The sequence below is a fragment of the Patiria miniata genome, unplaced genomic scaffold, assembly GCF_015706575.1.
Source record: "Patiria miniata isolate m_02_andy unplaced genomic scaffold, ASM1570657v1 HiC_scaffold_3, whole genome shotgun sequence".
NCBI lineage: Eukaryota > Metazoa > Echinodermata > Asteroidea > Valvatida > Asterinidae > Patiria > Patiria miniata.
The window spans coordinates 42,836,667-42,848,545 of NW_024037069.1; the positions used below are offsets into that span (position 1 = coordinate 42,836,667).

The following is an 11,879-nucleotide window of genomic DNA, read 5'->3' on the forward strand; positions in this document are numbered from 1 at the left end:
TGGGTATATTTAAACAATTCCCCCGTTTTTAAAGCCAAACGGTCACCGTTTTCAAAAGAAATTGTGGGGGCACTTTTTATGCTAATCAGCTGGCGTAGAATTCTCGCTTGAATTAGTTCAGTGCACCCTATATTGTTTGTTTTGTTTGGATTCTCACTGCTGAGTAATTCCGCCCTCTATTGGTTACAAATTGCAAGATTTGGGTGACCTCAGTTGTATTGCCAACTGTACTTTTATAAAGGATTATGCGATTATCGTCCAGTCGTCGACCGCCCTCTATTGTCGACAAAATCTTTATCGGAGAGGGAAGAGAGATGTGCCTACAGCTTATAAGCTTTATATTTGTGTGTCCCCCCCCCCTTTTTAATTCATTTGCCTCTTAAAATAATCAAAAAGTGTGGGGGGAGGGGGCTTGTACCATACTTTCAATGGGGGCGGACGATTATAAACACTGTATCACAAAATAATGTTCATATACCCCGAACCACGCTGGCTTTGTTCTATTTCGTATTTCGTGCAAAGGCGGACATTATTACTAAGAAAAAATATATATTTTTGGTGTCGGAGCAGGGGGGATTCACATTTTTTTCATGAATTCCTATGGTTTTTTTTGACAGAGCCGGGGGGTCGAACACCCCCCCCCCCCCCCTGGATCCGCGCCTAGGAAAGTGAATATACGACAAACATCTATCGAAACTTTCGGCCTACTTATCGTGAATATCGTGAAGGGACTAAACATCAGAAAGCATTTCTTCTCAATCACGATCATCAATGAGTGGAACATTTTTCCTGCTAAAGTTGTGAAGGCTAGATCAACTAACCTAGTCAAGAACAAGGATGTAGGGTCAAAAAAGCTTGAGCCTATTATTCATCAACCTCAGTGTACGTGTGTAAGTGTGTATTGTTCAAAGCAACTTCTATAGATGGAGGAGCCATATATTTAAAAGATGCTTGAAACGAGTTGAGTCTTTGAGCATACTAAACTCTCTTTTTTATGAGGTAAACAAATATATAAAAAAATTGGCATTATGTCCAGAAACAGAACTGTCCCCCTTGCTTTAATTGTTTTAAGCACCGCCAGCAGGGATGGATTTGAAGACGTATAAGGCACCTAGAAGGGTCGTAACGAATTCAGAAATCAGAATTATATACCAGGGGCAGAACCATGTAAACAATGAAAAACAAGCAGAAGTAAGTTGAAATGGAGAGAATGCAACACTGGAGGTGTGTGACCTTTACGACTTGCTGTTAATGCGGGCTGCTGTGTTCTGTAGTTTTTGTAATCGTGAAAGTTGTGTTTGGGGGTTTGGTGTTAAGTGGGTTGTAGAAGTCTAATAGAACTGGATGATGTAAGGGCGTGGCATGAACACTAATTTCAGTGATTGATTAATGTGTAGGCTACTCTCCAAAAAGTTTCGCGAGTGGTCCCGTATAGATTTACAAATATCAGAAACACGGTTATGTACAGTACATATGAAAATGAACAGCGCCCCTAGCGTCAGATGCGGTCAAGCGTCTGACCCCCCCCCCCCTTGCACTTTGTTGAATATACCCGTGAGTATTGGAAACACTGACTGCTAGGCCCCTTCTCAGTTTAGAAGAAATACAAGGGTAGACATTTTATTAAATTGAAACTCAAAAAATGAAATTTCATTTCGGCAACAAAGCACTAACAATGCAAAACCCGTTACAAACTCTTTATTCAAAACCACCATTTTTTCAATCACGATTAAAATTCATCTTAACTTAATTTTAAGGACAGAGAAATCAGCTTTAAAACAAACGACACCACAAAATTCAAAACTTGGCGTGTTTTTATAATTATGGAATATTTTATCTCTAAAAACCCCGAAAGTTAACTCCTTTATAGCGTTGCCGTAAAATGTGTATGTCAGCATAACCCGAAACCCTTTTCATCAAATACAAGCACTAAAAAATATTCCAACACCTTTATAATCTTAATATATCTTTCTGTCAGGCCAACTATTTTTTTTCTACATTTCATCCTAACACGACATAAGCAACAACCAGTATTTCATAACTCAACCCACGTATTCCTCATACTTTTCGCCTTTCGTTTCTTTTTTTGTACGTGAAAATCCTTTAACTTTACTTACGACTAAAAACATTTCTAATTTTTTAACTGCTCAAAAACCGAAACCTAAACATTTTCATCACACAAAAACAAACAAATTTCAGCGTTTTCTTTTATCAAGAAAATTTCATTGTGAGGTGCAGAGGGAGCTTAATGTATGTAGAATAATTCGTAAATGACCATTAAAAATAAAATAAGTTTGAATTATTTTGTGATCAAACGGCACATATTTCCTTGAATTGGGTCCATTTTGCTCGTTGCTTAAGTTATCTCAGCTAATACTTTTGGCAGCTTTAACGTGACAAAACTGCATGCGTATAATTAAGCCCTCATTCCTGTATTGATACGCCAATAGCAAGGCCTAGTTGATTGCAAATATTCGCAATGTTTGTTTTCATAATAATTTTGAGGAAAATATCGAATGATTCCTTATTCTGCGGCATGTCTAGTTTGCCTAAACCGGACGGTCTAGCACCTTGACGTTGACCGTGGGTATGGTCTTGATGTTGGCCAGGTTGTTGCGGCGCCCGTCCACGAAGGTCTCAATGACACGGATTTTCTCCAAGTCAAACGGGTCCACGTCGTAAGGGTTGTCAGAGAGAATCACCAGGTCGGCCTTCTTGCCAGGCTTGATACTTCCTACCTTCTGGTCCAGGTGGAGCTGCCAGGCCGCGTTGACGGTGTAGGACTTGAGAACTTCGTGGATGGACACGCGGTACTCCGGGCCGTAAGGAGTGGTAGGGTCATCCCTGGTGCAACGGGTGATGGCTGTCTTCATGTTGGCGAAAGGGTTGGCGTCTCCGGGGAAGGTCGGATGATCCTGTAAAGATGAAGAATATAAATTTCCGATCATTGTTTCTACCGTTATATCTTGAAGTGACTCTTTAATATTGTATTTTAATCCCCAGAAAATCCGTTCCCCCAAGTTATGGCCAGCGGATCCTCCCCTCCATCCTTCTGATCTCCAAAATACAATTGCTGGTTTGAATTGAATTGTCTGACAGTGCTTTGTATGAATCAAGAACAAATATTATCAAATGTTGACATTTTGCGCTGATGCTCATGATGTTTTATGTTATTGGATTCAAAACGGCAGATACATTTAGTCCGGCAAGATACCTTCTTAAACATATCAGACTCGTCACTAAAACAAAAGAAGGCGTAGCGATCATATCAGTAAAAAGGTATCAGGGGTCTGTTCAAAGCCCTTTTGGGGGTAAATAAAGAGCCGCCATCTACCTGATGAATGGTCCAAGTAATGCCATTCTTGGTTGCCTCAGACAGCGGAGTCCAGCGGTTGACTCGCTCACCGAAGATGTCAGTCTTGTAGACCAAGGCGTAGAAGCGGAGATGGTCCACGAAGAAAGACAGTGCCAGATTGATCTTGCCAGCGCGTTCAATCTGGTCCACGGTCATCAGGCCAAGATGCTCCATGCGATGACGGTTGTTCTGATTCGGGAACTGGTTCAGGACCTAAAGGGAAAATGATAGCTGGATAGTGAGTGATTGAAATCGGTACCAGATTGATCTCTCTGTCCTTTTATCAACATTTTTTAAAAAGGGAGAGTCTCCTTGAATATGACAAACCGATAGAGTTTCGTAGTCTTCTGAAATGTCAGATTTCAGAACTGTAATTGGGAATGTGGTATTCAAGTCAATCACGGGTCAAGTCACAAGGCAATCGCAAGACAAAACACAAGGTGTGTCACCGGAAGGACATGGACAAAGTTGACAATGACAAAGGAATGTTTTTGTCACGCCCAGCTGATTTGCATAGCTTATCGCTTGACTTGCGAAGTCTTGTAAATAATTCACTTGCGAAAACCTGCGATGACTTGTGACTGACTTTTCAAAACTTCAATACAATTCTGCGGAGGAGTATTTACTTAGGTTTCACCACAAAGTATGGGTCTTTCCCTTTTATAGGAAATATCTTGATGTGCCAAATCATACTTCACTCACCTGCTCATACACCTTCAACACCTGTTCAGAGCTCCTCTCGCCGTGGCAGTGGATCGCCATCTGCTTCCCGTCCTGGTGATGTCTCTTGATGGTATCCAAGAGAGCATCGTCCTCCATGTTCAAGGTGCCGTAGCCAGGTGCCTTGGGGAACCCCAGGGTTTCAGTCAGCGGGGTGTACATGAAGGGTTCGCGGGTAGCGCATGTGCCGCAGTGCGGGGAGCCATCAGCAACCAACTTCAAGCCAGCTTCCCACAGACGGGAGCTGTAGTTGCCAACTCCCCCGTCGTAGTTTTTCACGGCGCTCCTGCCTTTCTTGGCTGGTGCGGGCTGAACGCGCCCCAGCTGGCTGCAGCATCTTACCTTCGGCGGAGGGGGAGCTGACTGGGGCTGATGCACCTCTTCGTCTGTCTGCGCATGGGTCATTTTGTACAGACCTGTCACATGATTTAGAAAAACTTTCCAATAAGTCAAAACTGTAATTTTGTCATCCATAAACATCGAAGCATTACGATAACCTCATGGCTTACAAATTATAGTGTCCTTGATTTAACGTGCCAACAGTAAGTAAGAAACATAAGTGAGTCAAAACAATTATTTCTGTCTATTACATAAACATTAAAGAGTGCCCGAGTTGATGAACCCTCGTATTGGGACCTTGGAATGTATGGAACCCGTTAAGGAATGGATATCTTAGTACAGGACAAGGTGCATGCGCGAATCGGTTCACGCCCGTATGGTATACGAAGTATACGCATGACAACCTTTCCCCGAATTTCTACAAACTGTGCACAGCATCATGAGGGAACTCGGAACGGCAGCAACGGTGCTCAGATGACATTCTGTTTCATATGAATTATAATTATGTTCAATCCTCTACACTCTTGTTTACTGTTGAGGGGTATTAAAGCTGATTACTCACCCAGGCGGACAGGGAAGTCTGGAGCATCAGCACAAGTCTTGAGAATCGCATCCATCTCGGGAGAAGGCATGTAGGCCAGCTCAGTCACGGTGGTCAGCCCGGCTGAGGCGTAGGCTCTCCATTGATCATAGAAGCCCTGCATCATGAGCTCCTCGTCGGGAAGTGGGGCTCGACCCATGACCAGCATGATGGCCGGCTCCTCGAAGAGCTGCCCGGTGGGCCAGCCCTCGGCATCCAGGACCACGGTACCTCCAGATGGACTAGGGTAATTCTGGCCAATCTGTGGGGAAATGTGTACAGTTATAATACTTTGTAAAGATGGTACCGTTTTTGGCAAACTCTCCCTTGGTCCACGGGGCATTTTGGTCATAAGCCCCGTCTATCTTAGGTTTGTGTACTTTTCTCACACAGTTCATGTGACGAGTCTGACTGACTTACCGTGGTCACCTGATCACAAGTCGTGATCTAATTGGTCAATGCGCAATGTTTGATTGACAAGCACGGAAGGTCCATGTTGCTGGAAGGTTTCTAAACATGAACTATACGCAATTTCAGTTTTAGCTGCCATTTATAAACCTAGTCCCCTATTCAGATTGGAGTTCTGGAGTAGCGTGGAACTAAAAGTAGCCGCCCAATTAGATTTAAAAACGAAAGGAATAGAGTCCCATGTCAGCTAAACCCGAAATTTGGCTTTGTTTCAGAGTCAAAACTGACACTTTTCTGGCTCAAAATGAATATTCTGTCGGCAGACTGTTTCTGCTGGGTCATTTGATCCGGAAACATTGGCAAAAGTGTCGTGTTAACGAAGAAATGTGTCAATCCAGATAGAATTGTGGTTCATATCTAGCTGACCAGGGATTCTTGAGAGTATAAGATCGGTAATAGTCCAGGCAATATAAGGTTTGACCTCAAACAAATTGCAACAGAATTTTTTTCACCACAGTGCATTTCTATAAGGTCCCTAAAATGACATACTAAAAGTCCAAAAAAATCCAAGTGGTGGAAATATGCCTAATTTGCATAAATCCAAAATGGCCGCATATTTTAGGACTTTTACATTGATTTGGTCATATTTATCATACTAGATAGCTTCTTGAGGAACTTCAAACATTAATTTTAGTCCTTTTACATTGATTTCATCATTATTCTAGTCCTAGGTAAATTTCAAGATCCTTATGCTTCCCAAATTTGCCAAATGCGGTGTAATAATTTGCATAAATGCCATATATTAATTTGCATAAATTAAAGTTAAAATTATGGCTGTCATGTGTTGATATCACAATTAAATTTTTCCTAATAACTTCTAGTTCATTTATGTATACATAAATATCACACCACAGAGGTCTCTATATGGTCCCGAAAAGACTTAAAAAAGGAAAAATCCAAGTGGTGGAAATATGCTTAATTTGCATAAATTAAAAATAGCCACTAATTATATGATTTTCATATTGATTTGGCCATAACTCTCGTCCTACATTACTTTTTGGGGTACTTTAAACAACTTTATGTTTCCCAAATTTGCTAAATGCCGTATAATAATTTGCATAAATGCCGTATATTAATTTGCATAAATGCCGTATATTAATTTGCATAAATTAAAGTTAAAATTATGGCTGTCATGTGTGGACATGTCACAATTGAATTTTCACTAATAACTTCTAGTTCAGTTATGTATCACACCACAGAGCATCTCTATGTGGTCCCGAAAAAAAAAGTAAAAAAAAAATCCAAGTGCTGGAAATATGTCTAATTTGCATAAATTCAAAACGTCCACTAATTATTTGATTTTCATACTAATTTGGCCATAATTCTCCTACATTACTTTTTGGGGCACTTTAAACAATAATGTGATCATTTCGTTTTTGATGTTTGCAAATGCTGTATATTCCCTTTAAAGCACCCCAAAAGCAATGTAGGACGAGAATTATGGCAAAATCAATATAAAAATCATGTTTTTAAGTGGTCCTTGAATTTATGCAAATTAGGCATACTTCCACCACTTGGATTTTTTGGGACTATTTAGGGGCCTTATAGAAATGCAAATAACTGAACTTGGATTATCAGGGAAAATTGAATTGTGACATGTCCACACATGGCAGCCATAATTTTAACTTTAATTTATGCAAATTAATATATGGCATTTATGCAAATTAATATACGGCATATGAACAATTTGGGAAACTTGGGGATCTTGAAAGTTACCTAGGACTAGAAGAATGATGAAATCAATGTAAACGGACTAAAATTGTCGTATTAAGTACCTCAAAAAGCTATCGAGTATGAGAAATATGACCAAATCAATGTGAAATTCCTAAAATTTTCGGCCATTTTGGATTTATGCAAATTAGGCATATTTCCACCACTTTGTTTTTTTTTGGACTTTTAGTATGTCATTTTAGGGACCTTATAGAAATGCACTGTGGTGAAAAAAATTCTGTTGCAATTTGTTTGAGGTTCACTCAAAAAATGAAGTATCTTGCCTGGACTATAAGTGGAGGAGCAAATGGAGACAAAACATAGGTCACTTACAGGTGGCTCAGGCGCCGCAAGAGCGGGACTGTTGACCCAGGCCACGTGACCGCTCTGACCAACCACGACGATCGGAATGGTGGAGGAGAAGTTGGCATCCAGGAAGTCGGCGCTGAGAGTGGGCAGGTCGGAGATGAGCTCAGGGTCCCAGCCGAAGAAGATGGCCCAGTCCTTGTTGTTGGGATCTGCATCCAGCTCGCTGATTCTGTTCACCATGACGGTGTGAATGTCATCATAGCACCTGAAGTTTAGAAGGGGTAAAGTCAAATAGAATCCAGATTCCGGGTCAATCTGACATTGACTTTTTTTTAGTATAGTGCAAAATAGCTGAAAGTATGTGTCGCAAGACTACAATATCCAATTTTTTAAACGAGTCTGACATCTTGGTCTTTTGCCACAGTCTTTTGACTTTTCCTAGTCAATATGACCCGAAAGGCAGTCATCTGTGAGCTAGAAAAGTGTCATTTTGACCCCAAATAGAACGGTTTGCTGAAATAGGTGTCGCATGACTACAATATGCTATTTTGTAAAGGAGTATGATATCATGGTCTTTTGCCACAGTCTTTTACTTTTCCTCGTCAAAATGATGACCCAAAAAGCAGTCATCTGTGAGTCGGAAAAGAGTCATTTTTACTCCAAATAGAACATTTTTGCTGAAGTAGGTGTCGCAAGACTACAATATCCAATTTTGTAAACAATATGACATCATGGTCTTTTTGCCACAGCAGCGTGCCAAATGTCATAATGAAGCAGTAATGCGATGGCCTTCTCGATGATGACGTACGCTGGATCGTGCACATTCGCCATCCTTACCCCCCCCCCCCACCACGCCCACAATAAAATCCTTTACCTGTAATTCAGGGCACTGATGTTGATGTACTGGCTCCGCATGAGGGCGCACTGTATAGCGTGCTGGTGGGGTTCGATGAAGCCCGGCATCAGGGTCTGTTGGTTCAGGAAGATGACCTGGGTGTCGGGTCCGGCGTGACGGAAGACCACATCGATGGAGCCCACGGCCAGGATGGTGTCCCCGCTGATCGCTACGGCCTCGGTCTTTGGCGGGGAGTCGGCACCGCGGAACCCCGGGTTGGCCTCGCTCCCCTCCATGGTGATGATGTCGCCCCCGTACAGGATGAGGTCGGCTGGCATGGCCGAGCCTTGTTTGTTGCAAAAAAAAATGATATCCAAACCATCATCTTAAAGACAGTGTTACAACGAACGTTGCTGGATTTTTCCTTCACGTTAATTCTTTCTGCACTCAGATTTGACCGGGAATTCCGGTCCTATTTAGCCTGACACTCTAGGCAGAGAAAACAAGTGTGTGTTTACAGTGACGCCTGAAAATTACCAAAGTAGGTAAGGAATTCTTTCATTTTGTAACTTTTTCATGTTTCTGTTGGTCCATTTTACTTATTTTGTTTACTTGTTTTGGGGTACCTTTGCAGGTAATGATTATACAACATTTGCTTTTGCGGTAATTTTCAGAAATCGATGGATATGGGGTTAGTATTTCATGGCAAAATGTTGTTTCACTGACCTGTTAAAATTTTGTGTTTATAGATGACGTAAAATCCCCCCCCCCAAAAAAAAAAGTTCTCAACTTCTTGTAGTCTGGCTCCCTGACCCTACTTGAGACGAAACGGAGCAGTTTATAGACGTTTGGGAATTGTCTAGTCAGGGAACCAGATTAGCTGGCTTGCACCAGTTCACGGATGTGTAAGCGATTGCAAACAAAATGTGGACTAAATAAATTGGGGGGCAATATTCGAAAAATGACGGGTTTTTTCCTTACGATGGTCGACAGCACACCAGGTGCCATGATTTTACAGGATGCTTGAGACTATTATTCACTTACAGTCTAGCAGGGTATTTCATCATGATTTGGTAGTTTTGTTTTTTGATGTTTGCAAATGTTGTATATTGCTTTTAACAGTATGATGTTTTATTAACCTGATTTATTGTTTAGGCCTAACCAATGACACACAAAACCGTCGCATAGGGAAGACTTTTTATTTTCAAAATAAAGTTAATTTTAAATGTTTGGCCAAATGTGGCAATAAAACATTTTTAGGTTGGTAAAATGGCCTTAAAAATCAGCTAGGTTGGGTTTTATACAATAGAGCAGGTTTAAGGATGATTTAGAGTACCGTGTTGGTTCAGGGACCGTTTTTCTAACAATAAATTATTGACAAATTCTGATTTGACCTGCGCCGCTGGCTTACAATTCAATGTTTATGTCAACATTATGCCAAGCCCCTTAGTTAAATAAACCAACTTGAACTACAACCACTAAAAACTGGAACACATACGTGTGTGCCTTTGGGGGTTGCTGAGCTCTGCCAATTATTTGTCTCACTTGTGTGTGCATTTAAAGTGGATGATTTACAGGGACTTAAATCGTGGAGATTTGGAGTACGGTCTTTGTGACTCTGCGGGTACACGGCTCTGAGAAAAGTTTACTCTTGTTGATGGACATAAAAGGTTGACCGAAACGTCGAATTGATACCTCTGGTTCTTATCTGAACGGAATAGGATCATTGTGTATTTATCCCAAAAGTAACCTACCTAATTATTATCAAAACGTTTACTTGCATTGAAGATCGTCCTGGTACTAAACAACTCGTGAAATTAGAAGAAATGTAGAAATGTGGGTGATTTCCAACGATCAGTCATCGTGTTTATTGATCGAAGGGTTGTGCATGGTTTTCACTGTTTTCTTGCAAAGTGTAATATCCACTGAGCTAAAACTTAAGCAGGGTAGGTTTTGAACATTCTTCTTTGGATTCCCAGTGGTGTTATTAGTGGAAACGATTAATATACGTGAAAAGCAAATGATCCTATATATGCCTTTAAATCGCTCCTGTTGGTTTTACTTCACTTGGCCGATCCGCAAACCTCTTCCAAGTTGCACTCAATTCGCATGTAACATTCCATGTTGCATAGGCTAGATGGCTCATTGCGCTCAATGGTTGACGTAGCGGTTCTTTCCTCGCCTTCCACCGCGCGCTGTGACCCGGGCTCGAATCCCGCCTGGGCCAGTATGTGGCTTGGGTTCTCAGTCCCTACCTGATTTCGTGGGTTTTCCCCAGAATATATTCTGGGTTTTCCTCCCACCTCTAAAACTGTAATTTCTTCTCATTGTCTTCTCTCTAAGTTGGTGTGATGTTTCCCCTGGGATGCTTTAATAAACTCATATACAGATACAATGTATATAACTCATGAAAAAAAGTTCCGAAGAACTAGTAAGGAAACCCCTTGTGATTGGCTACCAATGCTTTAACGTCACATCGACAGGTGCCTACCTTTGGACATCCTGGATTTCGCTGTGAGCTGAGCTCTCTGCATGGTGACAGCGTTCTCTGGCAAAGTTTAGACAACAAACGACGCAAACAGACGGTGGGCCGTGTATGGAGGGTTTGTAGCAAGCGGCTCGCGACCAAGTTTCAACGGAGAAACCACAGTTGCAAGTGAGCTGTGCTTGAAGGGTAGCCCCGGGTTTTAAGCTCTCGCATCTGGCCCGTGGGTGGGGCAAAAGGGTACCGCAGTGGCGCCTAAACCGGCGCTTCTTGCCATTACAATTATGAAACAAACACCCATAGGAAAGGATTTATCACATTCGTACCTATGTGACTTATTTAATTTTCCAAATCTGGCAATATTTCATCGTGATATTTTTTCACTTAAAATGTTAATGTGCCAATGATATACATCATGTTATTTTACTAACAAACCCTTTTCGAACATTCTTTGTATTTGTTCCACCTTATTTTGAACAAGGGGGTAACAGCAAAAAGAGGATTAGGCCTGCCAGTATTTTGGCGGTGGTTGGGCCCAATAAAGCGCCCAATGCTTACGACGTACCTGGACAAAACAAATCGCCAGATTTATTACAATGTCCTGGGGATTTTTTTTTTCAATTTTAAGTTTAGTTTACAAAAGCTGTTTTACGCAACAGCACTTGCCGGTGATCCTGTTATTATATGCCCCTGTGCACTTGGTACAGCATGTGTCAATAAAAACGCAGGATTCAAAGCGATTTTTTCTGATAAAATTATGCTACTGGTGTGCCAAATTTGATAAGGATTTGATTGTCCATAATTTCATCTTTGACAAGATTTTTGTTTGGTGGAATTTGGACTTTTGGCTTAAAAGTTATGACAAGTTTTGTGAAGCCCTTCTGAAGCGGGTTGGTCTGATTCAATGACGTACGACGTACGACGTACCTGGACAAAACAAATCGCCAGATTCATTACAATGTCCATGGGATTTTTTTCAATTTTAAGTTTAGTTTACAAAAGCTGTTTTAACGCAACAGCACTTGCCGGTTATCCTGTTATTATATGCCCCTGTGCACTTGGTAGTACGGTGTTCCCT

At 41.3% G+C, this 11,879-nt stretch overlaps 1 protein-coding gene across 1 annotated transcript; it reads right to left on the reverse strand.

Annotated features, from left to right (window-relative positions):
* Positions 1–1,670: 1,670 nt before the first annotated feature.
* LOC119736916 (N-substituted formamide deformylase-like) lies at positions 1,671–11,561 on the reverse strand. Its single transcript, XM_038210943.1, has 7 exons — positions 10,808–11,561; positions 8,356–8,662; positions 7,506–7,746; positions 4,977–5,256; positions 4,058–4,491; positions 3,335–3,568; positions 1,671–2,915 (listed from the first exon to the last, which is right to left on the reverse strand). Exons 1-7 carry the CDS (start codon positions 10,848–10,850, stop codon positions 2,550–2,552), a joined length of 1,905 nt encoding a protein of 634 aa, XP_038066871.1. The 5' UTR covers positions 10,851–11,561; the 3' UTR covers positions 1,671–2,549.
* Positions 11,562–11,879: the final 318 nt, after the last annotated feature.

What these genes read in the sequence shown, in the direction of transcription:
- LOC119736916 (XM_038210943.1), bottom strand. Translation starts at nt 10,850, where the DNA reads ATGCAGAGAGCTCAGCTCACAGCGAAATCCAGGATGTCCAAAG. An exon ending in TTGCGGCGCCTGAGCCACCT is followed by an intron (nt 5,257 to 7,505) that starts GTAAGTGACCTA and finishes ATTTCCCCACAG; the next exon opens with ATTGGCCAGAATTACCCTAG. An exon ending in AGACTTCCCTGTCCGCCTGG is followed by an intron (nt 4,492 to 4,976) that starts GTGAGTAATCAG and finishes ATCATGTGACAG; the next exon opens with GTCTGTACAAAATGACCCAT.